Genomic DNA, 24,304 nt, shown 5'->3' with positions numbered 1-24,304 from the left:
TTTTTTTTTTTTTTTTAAATTTTGGTTAGTGTATCTTACTGCAGCTGTAAACTTGCTAATAACTTAGGAAAACACATCCTCCCGTCCAGCTCCTCCTCCTCTTTCCTCACCCTGTTACATATAACCTGTGTAAATAGGAACTTTCTGCCCGTCAGGCATTAGGAATGTGAATTGTGCTGTAACTGTGTAATGCCAGGTTTACTAAAAATAAGGAATCAATAAACAACTTCTCAAAGCTGGAGTTCTGTGTGGATTCAACAACCTCTCCCAAAGTGTGGGTGATTTACAAGAAGTGCACATGTGATGGCTCAGAAATGGTTTAGAGTAAGTTGTACTGTGCCCAGCAGAGGGCACAATACTACAATGATGTGTTCATTTCTGCCCTTTGAGTTGTTTGACCATCTATGGTTTGATTCAGCTTCTCTACAGCACTTAATACAACACCCACAGTTTCAACTGTGCAAAAAGAGATGTGTAGAAAAGATGTCGTGTAAGTCCTTTAAACTGTTATCAGCAGGCTGTCTTCTTATTAAGAAACAAAACGTTTGAGCTCTAGTAATGTAGTGAATTTAATAATGTCTTGTAGACTCGTTCATTACACATGATACATGGAGTTTCTCAGCACATACACATACATTCATGGAAGTTTGGCAAGTAGAAGTACAAGAGTAGCCATCATAAAGGAAAGTACAAAGGTTACTGTACACAGAAGCGACAAGACATGCAGTGTTCATTTTTCCAAAAAAACAAAACAATGAAATAAGACCATATGTAAAATAAGAAATGTTTCAGTAAATAAAATATAGATATTTGTCATTTCTAAGTGCTTGTAAACAAGTAAGGCATTATATTACACAGTGGATGACAGCACTTGGTGACACCCCGGTGTTTTGGTTGCGCCCACGTTGAGATTGTCCAGCTTACACACAAATAAGTGCCACACCAGTTCAGTGGATTGCACTTTGCTACATGGCTTTCCCAGAATAAGGACATCAAAGTGAGTCTGTTTGCTGCAAAACACTGCAAGCTGTAGTCCCCACCAGCTTTCGTTTTCCAGTTGACCTGCAGCTCTTATCGAGGCCTGTTCACTTCCGTGTAAACGTCTCTGTTTATTCTTCCCAACCATAGCCGTGAGGATGCATCCACACTGGCTTCGCATTAAGCGTCTCGTGAAAGGGATTTTCTGTTACACGGGGCACAAATGTTCTTTATAATGCAGGCCTGTATCCTCGGGCCACATTTGTAGCAGTAATAAACATCAACTAAAGAGCACCATTATTGGAATTAATAAGCCTGGACCTGGTTTGGTAAAAGCTGGCACCCGCTGCTAACATGGTTCATCACCTTCTGCTTCAGCTGGGCCACTTGCTCCCTGAGCACGCTGGCTGTGGATGCCAGCTCGGTGTTCTGCGTTTTCAGGGTCTTGACCTTGTCCTCCAGCCGAGAGATCCTCTCCAGCTTTCTCTTGCGACATTTGGAGGCGGCTATCCTGTTGCGCAGCTTCTTTCTCTCCGCCTTTATGCGCTCTTGGTTGTCCATGTCGATGGGGGACAGAGGAGGACTCTCCCCGAAGCTCTGCATGTCCGGCACGGTCTGAGGTTCGTCCTTCAAAGCGCCGACAGACTGGAGTCGTGACAGAGCGGCCGCAGCGACCGCCTGTTGCTGCGCGGTAGCCAAATGAGACGGCGGCGGCGGGAAGGGAATGGTGTCCGTGGAATAGTTGATGGTGGTGGCTCCGAGCGGACTGGCCGCGTAGCCGTTCAGCGTAGTGTACACAGGGAGGTCTGATGCCTGAAGGCTGGCAGAGCCTGCTGCGCTGGATGATCCGAGGAGCTCCAGCCTGTCCACAGAGACGCACCCCGTCTCGCTCAGCTGGTTCTGCTTGTGAAGATCCTCCAGTGCCTTTACGAAACCTTCCGCGAATTCCTGCTCGTCACTGGCTGACTTTGGGTAAAGGAACTGGGAGGTCGGGTTGGTGGTGGTGACTAGACCGTTGGACTGGATAATAAGTCGCTCTAGGTCCGGAGAGGTTAGTTTCAGGAGTCCTAAGTCTGAGGAGTTGAGAAGTCCGTCTGCGTCCCGGAGCGGGTTAGATTTGAGTTCGGAGTTCTGATTGTCTAGGTTCAGATTAATGTCCTTCTTCATCATCGTGTTCTGGGAATAGATACCGGAGACCCTCGAAGTATTCACCACGGTGCCTGTGTAGAGGCTTGTTTCCATTCTACACCCTCATAAGAGGGAGTGTTGAGCGTTAGGCATTAACGTTTGTTCAACAGTCACATCCAAACATGAGGAAATCAGCTGACTCTTACTTGGTGTATTCCGGTCTCCTTATCTCCTTTCTCGTCTTATCACTCAGTCGACCACTTCAACTAAGCTGTTGTGCCTGTTGGGGCTCTGATGTGCCTCTATATGATATGGTCTTTTCCCGATGGCACGACTGCTATGCGCAGCGCCAGACCTTGCTCGCTTTCTAGCCCTAAAAATTCCATTATGTCACTCCAGAGCGCGGAGATTGGCCCAAAATGACGTTGGTTTCCGGTTCAATTTGAATAAGGGGCAGAGCCGGCCTTTATCGCCATGGAGACATTAGGTAAACTCCAAACAGTGCAATGCATTGTGGTTTGATGTCATAGCATAAAAAAGCTCAGGGTCGCCAGAAGTGAGCAGAGACTGGGCGGGGAAGGTGTGAGAGGCGAAGGCCAAGGAAAGGGAGCAGAGCGCAGCAGGCTCTGCTGAAAATGTTCCTCCAACTCAGTCAAAAGAAGGTTTTTAATAGATGAAAATGAATAGAAAAGTGGAAGCAGAGCAGGCTTGCTATCTCGTTGTGTTGGTTAAAGTTCAAATTCAGATTACAACGTTATTTATTCATCACACTCTGATTAGACCTGATTAGAGGCTCAGAGATCACGGTTAACTTTCATATAAACCAGACTTAAGATGAGGCATTATGTCTCATGGTGTTCCTGGTTAAACTGAGCATAAACGAGAAAAGGGAAGGAAACGTTGAAAGTAAATGGAGGAAACCAGTGTGCACTGTGATTGAAAGTAACTTGTGGAAATGTTAATGCCCTTACATGTCCATCAGTGGCTGCTGGAAAACAAACTCTATGTAGGGTATTTTTCTGAGGTCTCCAAAGCCGAATGTATTTGTTCAACAAAAATGCGTGCAGCTACTTTGCAATTATAATATTATTTTTTCTTTTTTTTACCCACATGAAATGACTCATATGGCTGGCGAATGTACTTTAGACCCTCACAGCCTCACAGAGCAGAGTGGGATAAACAGAGAGATGTACGAGAGACAAATACAGCATCCTTGCAGTACAGTATATCAGCGAGTTGAGACCCTGCGGTCGAGCAAAACATTGTTATTCCGCCCACCGCTCAGCGGTGACGTCAACAGCCCGCCTGCATCAGCACCAGAGCAGAGAGGGCATCGTTAGTTTCCGTGGCAACAGAGACACGGTGAGTGACGCAGGCAAGACTGAGAGAAAGGTGAATGAGTTGAGGCGGGAGAAGGAGAGAGGGAGAGGCGGGGTAGCGACTGCAGTGCAGGTTGTGTAGGGGGTCTGTGGAGGTGTCCTGTGCGTGTGGGTGTTTGATATGGAGACTGTAGCCACAGCGCCAGTAACATGAATGAGATACATCTTGTGAAGCATTCGTTTTATAATGTTTCCAACACCGATGGAGAGCGCATTTTCCTCATTGTGCCAGCCACACAGGATGCAGTGTCCAGAATGTGTGAGTCATTTCGCAACCCAGGGGTGTGGACCGCACAGTGTAGCGAGAATGAAAAAAGAAGGGCTGTTCCTGCAAGGCAAAATTAGATTAGCCGTGACTTTCTAACAACAAACTGAGAAGAAAGCTTGTCCTCTACACTCAGGTAAACAGACTGTGTCAGAGGTTGTGTAAGTCACGGAGAAGTGTCCTTTGACTTTGACTCTCTGGGGAGAAAGGCTCTGCAACACCTTGTTCCACTCACCGTGCGTCTGAGCAGCTCCACCGGAGCAGCTGGTTGGGGGTTAAATGTTCACTTGGGGGCTTGGGGGCTGGCAAGACCCCCCCCGCTCCAAAAAAATAGAGAGGGTGTTCATGTTTGTTATTCCCTTCAACTGAAACTTCTCTAACTTTAAATCTATAAATACAAAACAGATGCTTGGCTTTCATTTTCAGTATTCCCGTGGCTCGAATTGCACTGTCTTTCATTAAAACGCATTAAAAACGACTGTTGTCAGCTTCCTCCTGTCTCTGATTTATTTCCCGATTAAATCCCCCCCCCCCCCCCCCCCCCCCCCGTTTATGTCTAGTATGAGCTGCTGCGGAGAGAGTGAGATGCATGCCCAAACAATAGATGGCAGTATTATCCATCCACGTCTTGTGTGCCGTTTCCTTTCAGCTGTGAATAAGAAGAAGACAGCACAAAGCGCAGACAATCCTGGGATCCTTGTTAGTGCTCATTTAACACAGCTCCAGTCACATTAACCGAGGACAATGGCCAGTAAGAAGAAAATAGTTGTCACAGGTGAGAGCTCTTGATTGGTCAGCGGACTGGAGATAGGCACAGTGTGTCTGCAAGTCTTTTTTTTTTTTTTTTTTGCAGAGCTGTTATATCTCAGAGTTCTTTATGTCTGAGCTGCACAGTTACTATTGCACTTGAGCTGTCGTGAATACATCATGAATGGATGATGGCTCTGCTTTCAAAGTTAACGCGCTGCAGAGAGTAATGTCGCTGTCGGGGATAAAGGATTTTTGTCTCCTGGCTTTGATAATGGCAACGAAATCACCCCGTTTCTCTTCACTGTGTCACGTGCTTTTACTGCAATTAATTTTTAACTTGAAGTAACCTTTACACTTTAAATGAAGGGTCCCTTTTTTAACATCAGTCCTGTACCTGCTCTCCATTAAAGATAAGCACCCTCTCTGTTGCTTGCCTCGCCACAGATGTGGTTAATTAGTTGATTCTTTTTTTTTTTATTATTTGTTTTTTCTGCAGGGTTTGAGCCATTTGCTGAGCATACCGTGAACTCCAGCTGGGTTGCTGTACAGGTAATCAGAGATTAATGATTAAGAAAACGGTTTAATTTATCTCCAAAGTTGGGAAAGTCCTGCTTTGAAGCAAGGGATGCCTCAATAAAATGCAACAAATGAATACAAAAGAACACCATATACACTGGCCAATTACACTTAAAAGGCCAGATCAGGGGTTATAATTGCTATACTCCAGCTTGACCATGACCCTGAATTGAATAAGTGTAAGAAATTAAGTGAATTTGTAATGAACATATATGGAAAAATGCTTTAGTAAATTCACAAAGGGCTTGTTATACATATAGCACAAAGCTGTGGATTAAAGGGTCTGTCACTTTGTGCTCATGTTTGTTTATTGCCTGGAAAGCTAATTGCAATTATCTTGTACATAAGCACTGGGTGTGTTCACAGGAGCTGGAGCGGTTAGGACTGGGTGGGGCGGTAGATCTGTATGTGTGTGAGGTGCCCGTTGAATACCAGGCTGTTAAGCGCCTACTGCCGTCTCTGTGGAAAGAGCATCAGCCACAGGTATTCAAAGAAATGCACACTATTTTACAGATTGAGTTTTGTATGCATGTAGTGCTATGCAAAAGTCTTGAGCCACTAATTTCTTTACATTTTGTTAGGAAAACTGGAAATGAGTGTAGTGATTTAACAGAAACATGTGGAAGCACAGTATGTAAGGCAAAAACTGTGTAAAGTTTTAACGTGACAACCTTTATTCTTCAACACAGCCTGAACTCTTTTAAGCAAGTGTTCTTGTTATTTCTTCAGGAGTAGTTCTCCAGGTTTCTTGAAGGACATTCAAAGCATTTTCCTTCTTTGAATGTTGGCTGCCTTTTGTTCCAGTCTTTATCGAGATGATCGCACACAGTTTCAAAAATGTTGCGGTCCTTGCTCTGCAGAGGCCAGTCCATGACTGTGGCCATACACTTTCCAGGTGGTATTGAAATTTTGATTAGACTCGAATCATAGCAGAGTGTCTACTGTTTTACAGGCTGTTGACTCTCACTGTTGAACCTCTCTCCTGGCCTTCTCCACGCTGACAATGATTTGAACCAAACATTTCAAAGACTGGTTACTTGACAACTATTTCTGTGGCTTCAGTAACGGTATACGAATCATTTCAGTCCTTGTTTTTGGCTCTGCCACTTTGACCCTTTCATCTCCACTGTCCTCAAAATTTGCACACCATTTGGAGAACTAGTGGGAATCGCCTTGTTGGTGCAACAGTGCTTTTTACGCCTGTCAGCTGTCATCATTAGCGCATATACAGAAATCGAAACGATTGTTCTTGTGACAGGCCTCTAGTAAACAAAGTGCCAAAAGTTAAAATTTAAAATGTGGTGCTTTGTCAAGTTGTCTGAGTTAGTTAATCAGGAAATGGTCAGGGTTGGACTCATAAGTGAAAAAGCAGTCAATGTTCAACGAAAGTCTTGAGTAATAGTTCTCCAGAGCACTTTAAAATATGAGAAGTTTGCTTGCTGGAAGCAAAAGACTTTTGCACAGTATACAGTAAATGCCCAAATGAACCAGTGTCTCCTGTTTGATTTCCTGTGAACAGTTGGTGGTGCATGTCGGTGTTTCTGGATTAGCCACCACAGTCACTCTTGAACGGTGCGGTCATAATAAGGGCTACATGCGTCCAGACAACTGCAGCTTCTGCCCAGCCTCCCAGTGCTGCGTGGAGAACGGCCCGGATTGCATAAAATCAATCCTAGACATGGATACAATCTGTAAAAGGGTCAATGACTCTGGCATTGGCATCACTGTGTCCACTTCTGAGGATGCCGGAAGGTTAGTGATGTTTTTGAAAATGTTTCATAAATAACTCACCTGCACACTCGGGGTGTGTTCAGCCACCGTATATGGGTGGCTGCCTTTTGTAGCAAAGGAACACAATTAGATATCTTTCAAAGTAAACGGTACCATACAGTCAGCAAACATGCGGTGTGTTTGCACAGCTTTTGTTTACACGTCTGTTCTGAATGCTGCAGTCGGGCCCAACAGACAGAATCCGTAGCTGATAACAAGGGCCGATAAGTGTGTGTTTTATCTCATCACAAAATGAAGGCATATGTGCACATTATTCTATTTAAATGCTTAAAGCTGGTGCTACAAACTGCAGTCGGGGATACGTCCATTACTGCAGAGTTGGCACACAGACTTTGAGTGCATCTCCCATCAGTTCCTCCTCCTGACTTTTGCTTCAGAGTGCAATTATTTCTAACATCCACCTACTTTGGCCCCTGGCAGGTACCTGTGTGACTACACTTACTACACATCTCTGCACCTGGGAAAGGGCCGTGCTGCTTTTGTCCATGTGCCTCCTCTAGCAAAACCCTACAGCGGCAAGGATCTGGGTAGGGCCCTCCAGGCTGTCATACAGGAAATGCTGAAACTGCTGGAGGGGAGTCACAGTGAGGAGGCGCAAAAAGGCACTAGGCACAGCAGTGATAATCCTTAACAAAACTTGACCACTTTTGACTGACTTACAATATGAGGGTACGCACAACTGGCCAAGATGTAATGTTTTCATCTGAGGGAAGCTGTGCGGCTCCCAAACCTGTGACATCCAAGGCCAACTGTCGACCTGGAGCTGCAGAAAATGAGGGCTTGATATTCACATTTGTTTGTCACATCTGTGCCTCACCTGGGTGTGGTGTCTTAGAAATATTATGCCTCTAACACTCCCAATTAGGTTGGTGTCTGGAAATTGTCATTCCCCCGTGTCGCTTTGCACTTCACCCACAGAAATGTGATGACTTTCAAAATGTGAACCTGGAAAAATGTGTTCATCTCAGGGAATATAATTGCAAATGCAATCAGTAATGTGATTAACTTAATGTGTGTGTGTGTGTGTGTGTGTGTGTATGGTAGGATTGCAAAGGAAAACGAATGGAACACTGTGTATAATTAAAAAAAGCTTCATACAGACTTGGTCTTGTCCTTGTTGATCTGAAATCTTTGGTCAGATTATTTATGAACTTCTCACTTGCAAACTTTTAGACAGATCTTGATGTCAGTCATTAAATTCACCATTTCCCTTTAGGCCGTTCCTCAACAGCTGTTCATCAGTCTCTGTACAGCCTCTTGAAAATGCAAGAAGTTTTAGGCCTGCAGTTCATCTCGAGACAGTGAAGTGTACTCGGTGAGACAATTAACTACTTCGTCACACTGAATTCTTTCATAACTGACGTACTCTCAGATTCCTGTGATGCTCAGCTGAGTTACGGTAATGCTGGGCGTGATTAAACAGACCTGCTGAACCTGTTCTGACCTGATGGATTGGGGGAAGGTGGAGAAAGCTCATGATTAAAAACAACCTGCTCCTATAGTTCTAATGCACTTTATTTTTATTTTTTTCTCCCCCCCCCCTCACCATCTACAGCAGAAAGTTCTTTCTTTTACAATGTGTCCATAATAAAAAATCAAATGGGACATTTTTTTTTGATAATTAAAACTTTTCTGCTTTATATTTACAGGACAGTGTGGGCAATGAGCAACCATAATTTTTGTAATTTCACACATTTCTTACAATTAAAGCCCAAAGAGTCATGCTGACTAATTTATTTTGTTAAACAGAGCTGCATTTCTTTATGTTGTAAAACTGAGACACTGTTAAAATTGCACTCCTTTTCCTTATATTGAGATAACACAGGGCTTAAATGTATGGTTAAACTTATTTACAGAGTTTTCACAGTTGGCACTATTATGACCAAAATGGGCTGCATGTGGGCCCCAATGTAAAATGAGTTTGACTTCCCTGATGGAAAATCGTTAAAATACCATAGCAGAAGAAAGTGCAAGGATTTATGTGAACCTCATAAATGCTATAACCTGGTTGGACCTCATAGCAATTAGTAACTGATAAAGTACAACAGTGTGTATTAAAACCCTATATTTAACCTCCAAGGACCTGGCATCCACATATGTGGACATCACATTTTGGGTTATTTAGACCAAAATACTCAATTTTGCTCTACAAGGGCCTGATATCCACTTACGAGGACATTATACTGCTACTGTTCTATCAAACTTTTAAACAAATATCCTCATATGTGGCTCTTATTTTTCATAAAAACAAAAATAAGGTAAAAAAAAATCTGGCAATTCTTTGTTTTTACAGTCATTGGGACCCAATATGCCCAAATATCAAAGAGAAATTAAAAATGCATGCCGTGGAAGAGTTTGGGTCTTAGGAGGTTAATTTAATGTAGTAAAAAAATAGATCTGATGTTGCAGATGACAAGTTTTTATTGTCGCTTGAAAAATGCCCACCTGATGGAGGAACTACAAACTGTTATGTGGTTAAATGAAATGGTTCAAACTATTCAAGAATCATTCTTCCTGATGTAAAACGGCAAACATTATACCTACCTCAGCATTTTGCCTGCTTCCTTTTTTTTTTTTTAAAGAATGGCCGTTTGACAACTGAGACCATTTCTGATGAGGCTTCAGTGAACAGCAGATGGATCAACTAAAAGGTCAGATACACCTCCCAGATCCTGTGTAAGTTCCTCACTGAATCACTTCAGAAATGTCACAGGTACAACGAAATAAAAAAAAAATCCTGTTTCTTAAGGACGTGACTTTCAGATAATGTTTATTTGCTGTAGCTACTGTTTTAGGCCACCTCTTCTTTTTACTCCACAAGCTCAGTTTTCCCAGTTTTTTTTTTTAAGGAAACACTGCACCCCAGGCAGAAACTGTGCCAAGTTTTTAGCTTATGGCTCTCTGGGAATCTCCTTGATGCAAGAGGATGTTATGCCCGTCAAACTATGCTGTTGACATTTTTATAGATTAAACTACAGGAATGGGAACAAATTATGTGTTTTTGCAACAGGCTGCTATTGACAAAGTCTAAAGACACAATTTAAAACTGGCTCTTTACCAAGTTGCCTGTTATGTACAGATATAACACTGGTCCATCCCTAGATTAGAATCATTCTTTTGTTTGAATGGTTAATAGATCAGTGTAGCTTAAAACAGAAAAAAACGTCCTGTGAAAATGGTCAGGTACAATGATGCAACTGAAAATGAGTGAAAAAGCAGCCAATGTCCAAAGGAAAACTTTCAAAGACCTTCAAAAAACTGGAGAACCATTACCCTAGAGCACTTTAAACAATACAAGAAACTCTGGTTCATTCAAAGCAGAACATAAAGCAATGAGGATTGGCTCAAGACTTTTGCACAGCACTGTACTACACCAGTACTGTTACAACCTCTCATCCTGTTTAAAACAATGCAATGTTTTATGATGGCTGTGATGAAGGCCACAAGCCCAAACACACATTAAAACAATAACATTTCTCTGTAAGAGCTGCTGCAGCTTTAACCTCTTGCAAACATCAGTTTCACACACAAATGAAACGATGCAGTGCAGCAAAGCTGAAGAGGACATTAAACAGATATTAAGCGTTATGTTTGCTCCCATAACGACAGCCTCACAAACAAACAGTCTAATCAAGACTTGGCCATCGGAATAAACGTAAATATTCTTGGAAACGGGAGATACACACCCAGAGTGATGCAACACCACACACAGTGTCCAGTTTTCATTCTGACCAAATGACTTACCCAGCTGTTCTGACAGCTGCCGGCCCCTCTCTGCAGCCACCACTCGCTCGTCTTCCATATCACACTTGTTCCCTATCAACAAGTGTGATTTGTTTTTTAGATATTGAAGCATTTGAGAGTAGGCTCACCTTGAGCACATGTGACAGACGTGGAAAGGTCTGGAGAAGCTGTGGAGAACATTTTGCTGCCCGTATCATCGTTCAGTACAACCAGTTTAGTGGTGGGTCCTGGGTTCCTGCTGGTGCTCAACAACAACCCCGCCTCATGTAGTGAGAGTATGCAGGCAGTTCCTGGAAGATAAAGGAATTGATACCACTGACTGATCTGACATAAATCCAATAGAACATCTCTGGGACATTATGTTTCAGTTCATCCAGCGCTACCAGATTGCAGTGATGCCCTGGTTCAGATCTGGAAGGAGATCCTCTCTCTAAAAACATGGGATTTGTCAGGCATGCATACAAAGACGTGAGGGTTATACCATTCTGAGTTTCTGCAGTGAAAATCTGGGCAAAATGCACTATCCTGCTGCATTATCAGTGGGTCTTAAACACAAATGCTTCGCTGTTTTTACATTTTACACAGCATCCCAACTTTTTTGGAAAGAAACTTTAGTATGATCATAGTACTACTTAAAACAAACCAAGCCTACAAAAGATTGAATCGTGTCTTTGCATGTTTTTGTAATAATCATTAGTAAAGTGTCCACTGTATTTTATTGTGTAAATCTATTGTTTTGTACATGGTTTTGTATGGCATTTTTCCCCATGAGTGTGAACAGTTCTCTGTCTCTCTGTGTTAGCCCTGCAATAGACTGCCAGGACGTACATTGCCTCTCACCCTATGACAGCTGGAATAGGCTCCAGCAGCCCTGTGACCCTGAACTGGATAAACGGAAGAGAATGGATGGATGGATGAAGGTATCACAGATGCAGATCTTTCTGAGAGAACAACGCTGTTTTGTTATTCTCTGTGTTAACTAATAAGGACAAACAAATACATCTTTAAATAAATAAAATCAAAACCTTTTGTTTTGAAGGCATTTTCATGGTGCCTGCTGGCTATGCAAACCAGTCCTGATGGGTTTTTTCCCTTTAAGGTCCTCCTGCTAGATACATTCAAAATATAATAAAAGTTGTGATGCTGCAAATGTGCTTCCTGCATTCTTGATTTATCTTTAATTTTGAACATTTAATTTTAACGGTTAAATGTAGTGTAAGACAGTTTATGGAGTCATAAAGTTTGACAGTGCATAATAATAAACTTTTTTCAAAGAGTATATATATCTATACATTTATATCTATAGATATATAGATATTTGAGCAATCAGTTGACACCTGTCCCTATTCTATCGGCACCTGTCTTCTTGTCTCCTTGCCTTCTCTCGCTTCCTACAGGTGACTTCCTATAGGAGACAAGTGGTACTGAGGGATGAGAGGAAAGGAGCGGGGGTGGAGAAGACGAACGGAACGCCGCCGCGATCAAGGCTCCCCCTGTCTTTCTCTCTTGCCACCACTGTTTGTCATTTTCTCATTATTAGCTTGTCTCCGTTGTTCGGTTTGATCTGAAGCATCAACAGTTGTGGAATATTGTAGCAACAGCCAAAATACCGCTGACAAAAGGGTGAAAAACATGAGTGTCGAGGCGTACGGGCCGAGCTCGCAGACTCTAACGTTCCTGGACACCGAGGAAGCCGAGCTGCTGGGAGCGGACACTCAGGGCTCCGAGTACGACTTCACCGATTTTACCCTGCCGAGCCAGACCCAGACTCAAGGCCAAACCCAGAGTCAGCTAGACGGCCAGGTTCGTGTGGTTATTCACGCCGTTTCTGTGCATGAATGAAGGTCCTGCTGTGTTGACAAAACGTGAATCAGCTAACGATGGCTAACAACATCGTTAGCATCTGACGCCTTGCCTCCGTTACCATGCTTTTATTCCGCTAATGGCTAGCACGGCAACTAGCCAGCTTAGCTCACGGCTAACATAGCTAGCATGCCGATATAACTAGCATGTAAAGCCACTTGACTTTATTGCTATATGAACTAAGACTGAATTTTCTGCGTGGTAAACCAGCAAAAATGCCCATACATATATGTACCGGCAGTTATTTATTTCTCTTACTTGTAGTTATATGCACTGAATACATTGTCACTGAAAAATAACAATGACTGGTCAGTAGAGGCAATTATTCTAATACTGTCAACAGTCCGTTTAATGATGGGACAGTATGACTGCTGCTGTGGAAAAATTACATTACATAAGACTTCATCGGTCTGGTTGACTGCCCAGTTTGGCGCCCATCTTTTCCAGTATCAGTTGACGATGTGTGATCCTGTGGCATATAATGCACAATGTCGACAATAAGTTTCGTTTCATGACTCTTAAATTCGTTTGTCTCCTCAGGTCAATGGCCCTGATGGTGTGTTACAGAATGGAGACGACCCTGTTGTGAAGGCCAGCCAATTACTGGCAGAGTTGAACTTTGAGGAGGATGAGGAGGACACTTACTATACCAAGGACCTTCCTGTGCATGCTTGCAGGTAAAGGACCAGACTAATGTTTCTGAATTGCCTGTCATCCATTGCTTGTGTCATTTTATTTTGTTGTTTTATGGTCTCTGTTTGCAGTTTGGATTTATTGTGCATGCATTGTTGCTTTACACAGCTGTAAAAGGCTACTGCCAGTTGATTTTTGGTTTTAATATGTGGGTTTGCCACACCAGAGGTCTTGTAAGAGTATAAGTTGGGGAAGTGCAATTTCCCTGTTTTCTGGCTCTTTTTTTTCTGTGTGGTCTTTTATATAAAAATGCTCTGCATTTCTTGTTCAATTTTGACTCTCCTTCAGTTATTGTGGGATTCACGATCCAGCCTGTGTGGTCTACTGCAACACCAGCAAGAAGTGGTTTTGCAACGGCCGTGGAAACACTTCTGGCAGGTAAAATGCACTCACTTACCAGCCTCTTTTTGCTCTGTCCTATGTTGGGTCTTAACTAAATAACACTTGAGGGGATCATTTTACAGGTGCGCTATCCTTTAGTTAGACGAGTACAGTGACTGTAATAATGAGTTTGTTTTGTTGTGAAACAGCTATTAAAAATGGATGACTATAGTTTCATTGTTGACTTAAGGCAGAAGTCAAAGAAGATTGTTTGACTGTGAAAGGCCACTTAGGCTAATGTTTAATTTTGAAATCCAAAGTAAAGAACTGTTTAACCTAGTGCTGTATTATTTCCTGAACTGCTACAGTTAAAACCAGACTATTGTGGATTACCTCTGTCATACAAAGCATTCCCTATTCATTCAGCTCTTTTAGTAAACACACACAGTGTATTTGCTTTGACATTATAGACAAATCAGGTTTCATAATTCTGTCACTGCACAGTGGGGTTTTGAGACGACAATTGCATGGTTAGAACATGTTGAGCTGAGACTTGGAAAGTAAGAATTATTAGTGTACTGACTGCACAGTCTTGCTTTTTTTCCAGCTAGTGCCTTAATTGCTATTCTACTCACTTGTAGCCACATTGTTAACCACCTGGTGAGGGCAAAGTCCAAGGAGGTGACCCTGCATAAAGATGGCCCCCTGGGGGAAACGGTTTTGGAGTGCTACAACTGTGGCTGTCGCAACGTCTTCTTGCTTGGCTTCATTCCTGCCAAGGCTGACTCAGTTGTGGTGTTACTGTGCAGGTAAGGGCAAAACCTGAGTAGCTGACTGTTCACCCATAGGGGTCATTTAAACAAATTATGTTTGACTTTTTTGTTTTGATTTTAACACAGGCAGCCATGTGCTAGCCAGAGTAGCCTGAAAGACATCAACTGGGACAGCTCACAGTGGCAGCCTTTAATCCAGGACCGCTGCTTTCTTTCCTGGTTGGTCAAAATTCCCTCAGAACAGGAGCAGCTCCGGGCACGCCAGATCACTGCTCAGCAGATCAACAAGCTGGAGGAGCTGTGGAAGGTACTGTCACACCACCTTCACTATGTAAATATTCCACAGCACGAATTTGAGTGCGGATCAGACTTATCTATATAGTTACACTTAACCAGATGAATTTATACAGCTGTCTGTTATGCAAATAATGTAACAGAAATGTCTGCACTGTCTGTTTCATGTGCGTGCTAGAACATTAATCTTTTTCCTCCAGATGTTTTTGACTTGTTATATTTGCAAATATATAACTGTACTAAATACTGCCTTTGGTTCTATTCATGTGTTCAAATAGACTAACATTAAGGTAGTGAGCCAGCAGACCTAATGCAGGAACCTAAAACTGAAGCAGTAAAATAGTAATGATCTATCATAAGATTTATGGATTCCACTGTGCTTACATACCAAATTATCTGAATGTTTCTTAGTTTGAATCTACTATTTTTCACCACAAAGGAACCTGCCCATCTCTAAATATTTTTTTGCTTTTCTATCCACATTTTTAATCTTATCATGCACGATCTGACGTGTGGGTGGGTTTGTTTTTTCTCTTTCTTTCTTTTTTTTTTTTTTTTTTTTATTCCTTGGTAGGAAAATCCCACAGCAACCTTGGAGGACCTGGAAAAGCCTGGAGTAGATGAGGAGCCCCAACATGTCCTGCTTCGCTATGAGGATGCCTACCAGTACCAAAACATTTTTGGTCCTCTTGTGAAGCTGGAAGCTGACTATGATAAGAAACTCAAAGAGTCACAGGTAACAAACAACTTGATTACAGTTTGTATGATTTCTTGTCACAGTACTTTAGCTATTTGTTTTGTTTGTAAGTGAATTCTTTTTTTTACTGTATGACTTAAAAGCTTAGATCTATAGCCAGGGATTTTCTGCATTTACTTCTTGAGGATTTTGTAACCAAAACGTACTCATAGTTTTTATTGTGTATGATAATTTTGAAAAATGGATGAGCGTCATTGCTGTTTCTGTTGTTTACATTTATTATTTTTATAATATAATTTATATATTTATATATTAATTATAATTTTGTTATTAATTTATTTCTCAACAGACACAAGACAACATCACAGTAAGATGGGACTTGGGCCTGAATAAGAAGAGGATTGCTTATTTCACCCTTCCCAAGACAGACTCAGGTATGTAGCAGTAGTTTCACTGTGAAGTTTACAGCCATCACTTCATACTATGTGACTTTGTGATTTGTGTGTGCACTCTTTAAACTTATTCGGTTGTATGATTTTATAATCCTTTGCACTCATTTTTTTTTCTTAATGTGCATTTTAAAAAATATTTTGTCTCATCACCCGTCCTTTAGATATGCGGCTGATGCAGGGAGATGAAATTTGCCTGAGATACAAAGGAGACCTGGCCCCTCCTTGGAAAGGCATTGGACATGTCATCAAAGTCCCTGACAGTATCCTTATGACTTTGAATAGGCATACCATCCCCAAGCTACACACTACAGTTTAACCATATAATCTGTTTATACACATTTAAAACTACAGGTAAGATGATGTATGGATCTTTAGGAACACCTAGTGGCGGCTGTGTGAAACTACAACCATATAAACAAACTTGTCTTCCTTCATGCTCCAGGGTATTTTGGAAACAATTTCTATATTTAGATCTTGTTTATACAGGATAATTTCTTAATTTCTAATTTACACTACACCACAAGTACAATCCAAGGCTGTGGATCATTGCATTTTTAGTGACTCTCCTCCACAGTTTGAACATTTAGTGTTAATGAAACTAACACGAAGTAGAGACTGAATCACTTTAGGTGTTTTAACCAGAAATGCAAAGCAGTGTTTGCATGACTTGCATTCAAAAATGAATTGCAGAAAGGCAAAAGTTATGTAAAACTTTCATGCAGACTTTTTTATTCACTTCTTCCAAACCCAAAACATTCTACATGCACTGTTGTGCAGCTGGGTTTGCATTTCATTAAAGGACAGAGTAGCTGCTGCTTACAATTTTACATGCAGAAGAAGACTGTGATTGTCCCTCAGTACTTGTGAGAGACCGCTCATAAATTATTGGAATTTTGGAGTTTTGGGATGGATGCACTTTTAAAATAGGAAGTTATTCTTAATGATACATTTTAGATATCTGTGAGTCCAGTTGGGGAATAATCTGGGTAAGACATACAGTGCCAGAAATGAAATGTTTTTGTTACTCCAGTACATATGGAAGCGTTAGCTGTTTCCTTGACCTTCTGTCTCAGATTATGGTGATGAAATAGCCATCGAGTTAAGGAGCAGTGCCGGGGCTCCAGTGGAGATCCCTCACATCTTTCAGGTGGACTTTGTGTGGAAGTCCACTTCCTTTGATAGGTATTTCAAATCTGTGCACTCTTGTATTTGATGTGATTAGTGCAATAAAGACCTGAAACCTAAAGTTCTGTATCAGTTACAATAACAGTGTTTTGTTAAAAAAAATGTTTTTCTTTTCAGGATGCAGAGTGCTCTGAAGACATTTGCTGTGGATGAGACTTCAGTGTCTGGTTACATCTACCACAAACTGCTGGGACATGAGGTAGAGGATGTGGTCATCAAGTGCCAGCTGCCCAAACGCTTCACTGCTCAAGGCCTCCCTGACCTTAACCACTCCCAGGTGAGTTGGAGAAGAAGGCGTGTTACATGACTGAAATGAGTTTTGCTTGCTACCTGGCCTCTTGGACTTTGTCCTGTCAGAGATCACATGGATTTTTTTGTTTTGTGATGCAGGTGTACGCTGTGAAAACAGTGCTGCAGCGCCCCCTCAGTCTGATCCAGGGCCCACCTGGCACAGGAAAGACGGTCACCTCTGCCACCATTGTGTACCACCTGGCCAGACAAGGAAATGGGTACGAAACTTGACTCTAGTCTTTTTTGTAATGCCACCTTTCTGTTTTATTCTTTATTTACTCTACATTTAACTTAATGTTATTTTTTTTACAATATTCCTTGAAGTCTTTATGACCTTAGTCCTGGCTGAAATAAAAAATTAGAAAAAAGACCATTAATACGGTTTAAAATTGTCTTCCCAGGCCTGTGCTGGTTTGTGCTCCCAGTAATATTGCAGTTGATCAGCTCACTGAGAAGATTCACCAAACAGGGCTCAAGGTGGTGAGACTCTGTGCCAAGAGCAGAGAGGCCATAGACTCACCAGTGTCATTCCTGGCTCTGCACAACCAGACCCGTAATATGGACAGGTAACACACATCTGTCTATCTTTTTTGTGCATTTGTGATTAGCCTGTTTTGTCTTCTTTTTAAAGAGTTGGACTAGCTGTTGGTCTGTATTGATTCAATAAAACTACCATACATGCTTTAGTTTTACACAGTCAGTCTAAAACTGTTTAGGGGAAACACAACTAAGATTATGATGTTGCATTATAACAGTTTGTGTCAGAGCAGCACACAATCGTTGCACACAAACTCAACACTGATCTCACACTCTGATAAATGTGTTCATGCCTGCAGTATGCCAGAGCTTCAGAAACTCCAACAGCTGAAGGATGAGACTGGAGAGCTGTCCTCCTCAGATGAGAAGCGCTACAGAGCTCTGAGGCGCACTGCTGAGAGAGAGTTGCTTATGGTGTGTCATTTGGACTTGCTGAACTCTAAATATGTCCTGTTTATGACAGTGCTAGGCACAGTAATGTGTATTCATCCATATTTTCTTTGTCATAGTTTGTATGATGAGACTTTCCATTAACTTTTTACTAAAATATTATTTATTGTTGTGATGGTTTATTAAGGAAAAAAAACAAGTAAGTGATACTTCATCATAATGAAACTCAACTTTCTCTCTTTTCTCTTTGCCAGAATGCTGACGTGATCTGCTGTACATGCGTTGGGGCAGGAGATCCTCGTCTGGCCAAGATGCAGTTCAGATCTATCCTGATCGATGAGAGCACCCAGGCCACCGAGCCAGAGTGCATGGTGCCTGTAGTCCTTGGAGCCAAGCAGGTTGAAGCTCCATAAGTGAAAATAACACTTGATCAGTAATCTGCAGTATTAGTGATCAGCTTAAACTGCTGCAATTTGTAACGACGTGTTTATTTTCTTCGTAGTTGATTCTTGTGGGTGATCACTGCCAGCTGGGACCTGTGGTGATGTGTAAGAAGGCAGCTAAAGCAGGTCTGTCCCAGTCTCTGTTCGAGCGTCTTGTAGTTTTGGGGATCCGACCAATCCGTCTGCAGGTCCAGTACCGCATGCACCCGGCCCTCAGTGCCTTCCCCTCCAACATCTTTTATGAGGGTTCTCTGCAGAACGGAGTCACTGCTGGTGAGATGGAAAGAAAGACATACAACCTTACATTTCCTCATTTCTTACCAGTACAGACACTTAAAAGTAAATAGAGATCTTTAGCGTCCGTATATGCTGCTTTATGTGACACTTTATGTGTTGGATATTTCTTTAAAACCCACTCTAGGCTGTAAAACATTTGCATTTGTTTTTTATGCTCTTCTAAAATGTAGTCATCTGGCAGCTGACTCATAGATGTAACACAGCCTGTCGCTAATCATATCCAGCTTATTAATGTGATTATTAAGTGTACCAGACTGCACACCATAATCTGTTTGTTCTTTCTGCAGCGGACCGTGTGAAAAAAGGCTTCGACTTCCAGTGGCCCCAACCAGACAAGCCGATGTTCTTCTATGTCACCCAAGGCCAAGAGGAAATTGCTAGCTCTGGAACATCTTATTTGAACAGGTGCCAACTTTCTTGGACTCTGTTGCCTGTGTCTGCCTTTTAGTGTCTAAATGATGCCTGAAAATAGCCAATATTTGACAGACATAAATTTTCTGAATCACTTCGAACAATCCTGATATAAAGTAGATGACTTAGGTGTTCAGAAACACTGTATGCTTGAAGTGATGTCTCATCTGTTTATAGTCAAGGTTAATAGATTCCTGTGTTACTTCAGATTTTCTATATTCAAAAGAAAAATCATTCTACTCACTCTACTTGTTCATGCAGGACTGAGGCAGCCAATGTGGAGAAAATAACAACGAGGTTGCTGAAGGCTGGAGCAAAACCTGATCAGATTGGTATCATCACTCCCTATGAGGGTCAGAGGTCCTATCTGGTCCAGTACATGCAGTTCAGTGGCTCCCTCCACACCAAACTCTACCAGGTAGACTGAGAAATGTTTCATTCAAAATTCAAATGAATGTTAAATTGATTCAGTCTAAACTAATGAAATACCTGAATCCTTAAAGGAGAGGCCAAACACCTGTTGTAGCACCTACGCAGGACACAGGACCAAAGAATTTCAGGCACTTGTGTTTAGTGTTGGAATAAAATATAAAACGCCTCACCCAAGGATGTCTTCATACTTTGTGCAGGAGGTGGAAATAGCCAGTGTTGATGCTTTCCAAGGGAGAGAGAAAGACTTCATCATCCTCTCCTGCGTGAGGGCCAACGAGCACCAGGGCATCGGCTTCCTCAATGATCCCAGACGTCTTAACGTGGCACTCACCAGGGCCAGGTAATGCAAGAAACCTCACCAGCTTTTTGAAACAGTCACTGTGAGGACAACGTACCCTAATTTGTTACTGTCTTTTGCTCTGTCACAGATATGGCGTGATCATTGTGGGAAACCCCAAAGCCCTGTCCAAGCAGCCTCTGTGGAACCACCTGCTCAATTACTACAAGGAGCAGAAGGTCCTGGTTGAAGGCCCGCTCAACAACCTGAGGGAGAGCCTCATGCAATTCAGCAAGCCCCGCAAGCTGGTGAACACAATCAACCCTGTGAGTTTAGTGTGTCTGTGTGCTAGTTACACACACACACACACAGTGCTTTTGATGCTAAAGTAAAGTTTTTTTGTTTGTTTGTTGTTTTTCGATTATGAATATTTGTTGCTTTGGTACATGAAAAACTGGATGTGCACTTTAAAGTTTGGTCATCTCCTAAACTGAGGACTTAAAAATAAACCAGTATAATACATCACTGCAAAGACGCAAAGACGAGCTTTCTTATTGTTTTCTTTTTTAGGGTGGCCGATTCATGAGCACAGCTATGTATGATGCCAGGGAGGCCCTCATTCCTGGATCTGTTTACGATCGTAGCAGCAACGGTGAGATGTCTTTCTTACCCCATACACACCTTTTTCCCCCAACTGAAAAAGTATAATTAACTAAGTGCATTTAACATGCGTACTACTGCAGGGCGTTCGTCCAACATGTATTTCCAGACGCATGACCAGATCGGTATGATTGGCACAGGTGCCAATCCCATGTCCTCCATGAACATCCCGATCCCCTTCAACCTTGTGATGCCTCCGATTCCTCCACCAGGATACTTGGGACAGGTGAATGGACCTACAGCAGGTGAGAAAGTCATACATTTGTCTTGCTACCTCCAGTTTCCCCTTAAGGCAGCTAGGAATTGTTTAATGGAATTTTGTTACCCGACTTGATCTACGAACAGGTCGCGGTGGCGGTCTAAAGGGCAAATCGGGCAGCGGAGGAGGTGGGGGAACTCGAGGTGGCCGTCAAAGAAACCGTGGAAACCACAGCGGTGGAACAGACCGCGGACAGCATGGAGGTCAAATGACTACAAGCCAGACTAGCCAGGACCAGGGCTCCCAGCCGTTCTCCCAGGGCCCTCTGACGCAGGGCTACATTAACATGAGCCAGCCGTCACAGATGAGCCAGCCTGGGCTCTCCCAGCCTGAACTCTCCCAGGTTGGTTTGTTTATCTGAAAAACTGTTTCTGACCTAGTCCAGCATTTGCCCAGATTTTCTCTTAAAAACATGTCCAAGATTTCTCTACTGCATGGAAGGAAATGAAGGAATAACTGTTGACTGATCTCTTTTTGTTTGTCCCGTTATAGGACAGTTACCTTGGAGATGAGTTCAAGTCTCAGATTGATGTGGCTTTGTCCCAGGATTCCACGTACCAGGGGGAGCGGGCCTACCATGGTGGTGTGACTGGACTGTCCCAGTACTAGACTGTAAGATATTCCACTGTGGGCTAAGATGACTCACTAAAATGAAAGGAGTAGTTCAACTTTTTTGATTAAATTATGCTATCATGAGCTTTTAACACATAGGTTAGAACTAACTTTAACTTTGAACACACGTGCCAGAGCTCGATGTGCTGTTGTGTGGGTTTTGTTGCCCTTGCACATCAGGCAAGCCGTTTTTATCTTTATGTTAAGCTGAACTTACTAACGGGTTTCTCCAACTTTTTATTTAACATTTAAGAGACTTGGATTAATTTCAGAGTCTGATAAAATGTGTATGTTGCAGTGCACTGAAAAGCTAAATGAATGTTCTCTGAAACAAGTGTGTTTGTCTTGCAGGTTGCAGGAAAGGAGCTAGGCCTGTGTGAAGCTTAGTTCATTGGTATTTTAATCTGGGTAATAACAAAAAAGAACAAACATGGATACCCGTTTTCCACTGCTACAACCGAAGCACCACTGTGTGAAAGTAACAGGAGAGAGACCGTGAGAAACCAACCAATCACAAGAGTGAGAGTAAAAATGGGAGTAGAGCTGGACAGGACGAGAGCAAGACGGAAAGAGTGGGAGACTGGTAGAGGAGAGAAGGCACTGCTGCTCACACGCGAAGACATAGCAAAGGAGAAAGCTGTTGTCCTCGGAGCGGCGCAGTTGGGAGAGGTGAGACCTTCAACAGGTCGAGGAGGGCGAAAAGATCTGAGGCATTCTGGAGAGGGGAAAGGGGCCGACTGCGTCATCTTGTCCCTCGCGTGCCCCCGAACCCTCGGATCTCCAGGCGGTGTGGTTGGGATTCTTGCTCCAAAAGCTGAGAAAGAAGGAGAAGAGGTGTCTCACACAAGTCCTCCAAGCTAACAACAGGACGTCCACTGTGACTTGGAGTGAGAGAGAAAAATAAATGGAGACGCAGCTCTTGAAGCAGTTGACATGGCAACTTTTTTAAACTCAAAGCTTGAATCGAGGTTCTGCATTTGATCACATTTTTAAGCAACCAGGAGAAACGTTTGGCATCTCAACAGAACTCAGAAATGCTTGTGGTGCTGTGCCGCAGAGGTTTAAAAGAAATTTGAGGACTAACCAGTTATGGGTCATTTGCTTTGCTTTCTCAGCTTTGAGTTGGAAAGTTTTCTAAATAAAGGCTGTTTTCATTGAGGGTTTTCAGTGACGCAAGCTAGTGTAGTTGGCCATCTTTCAAGGCGGGTCTTTCCCTAGGTGGTCTGCAAAGAACAAAGTGGTGGAAGAAGCTCTTAAATGTGTAAACGTAAAAAAGAAAAACATTTTTGTCTCCAAATCTGAGCTCCAAAGACCTGCGGATCGTGAGATAATTTTGTTTTTGTTTTTTGTTTTTGTTTTGTTTTGTTGTTCTTCTTTGTGTCTTTTTAATAGTGCAAAAGGACGAGTGAGGGCACTGTAACCAGCTTGTAACTGAATAAAGCTGTCATTCTTTTCTGCTGACCCCTCCCCCAAAGCTGCTAAAGCTAGCAGATAGCAGTCGCCAAGCACATATAGCTGAAAGCGCCTGATAAGCCGAATCAAGAGGGCAGAACTTCCCAAAGAGCCTTGCCCTGAAGTCAGACGTCATAAAACATGCAGACGGTGAGACAGAGGTGTAAATGGTACACGTGGTGGAGTACTTGACATGAATGCTCACTGAAAAGGAGGGTGAAAACATGTAAGGCTCAACTGTACAACGGACAACTTGGTTTCACCACGTTGGACACAGATGTTTTGATGATGCATTTGAGAAGTCGACCGATGACACATTTAGAGGTTACACATCTTAGGTGAAGTTACCTTCAAATTACGAACACATGTAACCCAAGTTTAACATTTATGTAGATAAGCACCCCCCCACCCCCCATTCGTCTTGATTTTCTTTGCTTTTTGTTAGTCTTTAACCTATAGAAGAGTGTGAAACTGTTAAAGCAGTAGTACAATCATGTTGAGGACAGAGCAGTTAGTTTGGTCTATGATGAACTTTGTATCTCTGTTTCAGTACTCGGTGTTGTAAGTTCTCGCTTCGCACTAGTGAAGCTTACATCAGTATCTTTCACCGCCTCATGTTATCCATGTGATGCTAAAAGCTTTCCTTTTTATGTTGTTGAATCCACTATACTGAAGAACTTTGTCATTTTTCTGAGCGGTAATGGCTTTGGATTTTCCACTCTGAGCCAAAGCGTCTTTTAATAATTTTAACATCCTGTTGTAGATGCTAAGAGGGCAGAGCGTGTGGTGAAGAGTGCTCAGGCTGCCAAAGAGAAAAGGCATCCACAGGAATGAAACCTGCGAAGCGTGAATTATTGGTTTTTCTTTAATGCTACAATAGTCAAGTTAAGTAGGTGTGTCTTTATGCTGTGTAGGACATCAAATTAATAGTCTGACCCCATTTATATATCTGTAGATTTGCTCTAAATTATTCTTAGACTCCACATCTTCAACTTTGAAAACTGCTCTGCTTTACCTTTTACATAAAACTCACCAACATATAAAACATCTCAAGCCTACACGTGGTTTTTGCATGTCTTATGAACTGAGGCTAACTTTTGAGTTCTTCCTCTGTACTTTTGCTGTGACCTTGTTTGGCTTATTGCTGTTTAAAGCTGAAGTGAACAATGTTTTTATGTTTGCTGCACTGTTTTTTTTGTTTTTGTTTTCTTCCCACTAACTGATGTTGGTGCTTAAAAAGTGTACTCACAAAAAGAAAATCTTGTGTTAATAATCTTGGAAAATTAAAGTTTGCTTCTTTTTGCTCATTCAGCTTGATTTGAGTCTTTTATTTCTCCTGTGAGATGAATTACTA

The 24,304-nt window shown here is 42.3% G+C and overlaps 3 protein-coding genes across 4 annotated transcripts; 2 read left to right on the top strand and 1 right to left on the bottom strand.

Annotated features, from left to right (window-relative positions):
• Nucleotides 1-551: 551 nt before the first annotated feature.
• On the bottom strand, nt 552-4,484 carry LOC120727663 (transcription factor jun-D-like). Its single transcript, XM_040022065.1, has 2 exons — nt 4,469-4,484; nt 552-2,443 (listed from the first exon to the last, which is right to left on the bottom strand). The coding sequence occupies exon 2, from the start codon at nt 2,218-2,220 to the stop codon at nt 1,285-1,287; it is 936 nt and encodes a 311-aa protein (XP_039877999.1). The 5' UTR covers nt 2,221-2,443; nt 4,469-4,484; the 3' UTR covers nt 552-1,284.
• Nucleotides 4,400-8,074, top strand: LOC120727664 (pyroglutamyl-peptidase 1-like). Of its 2 annotated transcripts, none has more exons than XM_040022066.1 (5): nt 4,400-4,525; nt 4,997-5,049; nt 5,425-5,559; nt 6,596-6,828; nt 7,288-8,074. In XM_040022066.1, the coding sequence occupies exons 1-5, from the start codon at nt 4,495-4,497 to the stop codon at nt 7,496-7,498; spliced, it is 663 nt and encodes a 220-aa protein (XP_039878000.1). In that variant the 5' UTR covers nt 4,400-4,494; the 3' UTR covers nt 7,499-8,074. The 2 variants fall into 2 exon arrangements, with proteins under 2 accessions (XP_039878000.1, XP_039878001.1); XM_040022067.1 differs by having other exon boundaries at nt 4,402-4,525; nt 5,443-5,559.
• A 3,965-nt stretch (nt 8,075-12,039) lies between these two features.
• On the top strand, nt 12,040-24,257 carry LOC120727653 (regulator of nonsense transcripts 1-like). Its single transcript, XM_040022053.1, has 24 exons — nt 12,040-12,414; nt 13,015-13,151; nt 13,456-13,545; nt 14,130-14,297; nt 14,388-14,568; nt 15,130-15,291; nt 15,602-15,686; nt 15,866-15,964; nt 16,778-16,886; nt 17,007-17,166; nt 17,280-17,398; nt 17,582-17,746; nt 18,017-18,131; nt 18,362-18,505; nt 18,610-18,823; nt 19,135-19,252; nt 19,520-19,676; nt 19,888-20,030; nt 20,119-20,293; nt 20,538-20,619; nt 20,711-20,872; nt 20,973-21,229; nt 21,379-21,498; nt 21,850-24,257. Exons 1-23 carry the CDS (start codon nt 12,244-12,246, stop codon nt 21,493-21,495), a joined length of 3,330 nt encoding a protein of 1,109 aa, XP_039877987.1. The 5' UTR covers nt 12,040-12,243; the 3' UTR covers nt 21,496-21,498; nt 21,850-24,257.
• The last annotated feature ends 47 nt before the right edge of the window (nt 24,258-24,304 follow it).

The sequence above is a fragment of the Simochromis diagramma genome, unplaced genomic scaffold (assembly GCF_900408965.1).
Source record: "Simochromis diagramma unplaced genomic scaffold, fSimDia1.1 OVJJ01000205.1, whole genome shotgun sequence".
In the NCBI taxonomy this organism is placed as follows: domain Eukaryota; kingdom Metazoa; phylum Chordata; class Actinopteri; order Cichliformes; family Cichlidae; genus Simochromis; species Simochromis diagramma.
This window is presented reverse-complemented; position numbering and strand designations above follow the sequence as displayed.

What these genes read in the sequence shown, in the direction of transcription:
- LOC120727663 (XM_040022065.1), bottom strand. Translation starts at nt 2,220, where the DNA reads ATGGAAACAAGCCTCTACACAGGCACCGTGGTGAATACTTCGAGGGTC.
- LOC120727664 (XM_040022066.1), top strand. Translation starts at nt 4,495, where the DNA reads ATGGCCAGTAAGAAGAAAATAGTTGTCACAG. An exon ending in GGAAAGAGCATCAGCCACAG is followed by an intron (nt 5,560 to 6,595) that starts GTATTCAAAGAA and finishes TCCTGTGAACAG; the next exon opens with TTGGTGGTGCATGTCGGTGT. An exon ending in ACTTCTGAGGATGCCGGAAG is followed by an intron (nt 6,829 to 7,287) that starts GTTAGTGATGTT and finishes GGCCCCTGGCAG; the next exon opens with GTACCTGTGTGACTACACTT.
- LOC120727653 (XM_040022053.1), top strand. Translation starts at nt 12,244, where the DNA reads ATGAGTGTCGAGGCGTACGGGCCGAGCTCGCAGACTCTAACGTTCCTG. An exon ending in CAGACCCGTAATATGGACAG is followed by an intron (nt 17,747 to 18,016) that starts GTAACACACATC and finishes TCATGCCTGCAG; the next exon opens with TATGCCAGAGCTTCAGAAAC. An exon ending in GCAGAACGGAGTCACTGCTG is followed by an intron (nt 18,824 to 19,134) that starts GTGAGATGGAAA and finishes TTCTTTCTGCAG; the next exon opens with CGGACCGTGTGAAAAAAGGC.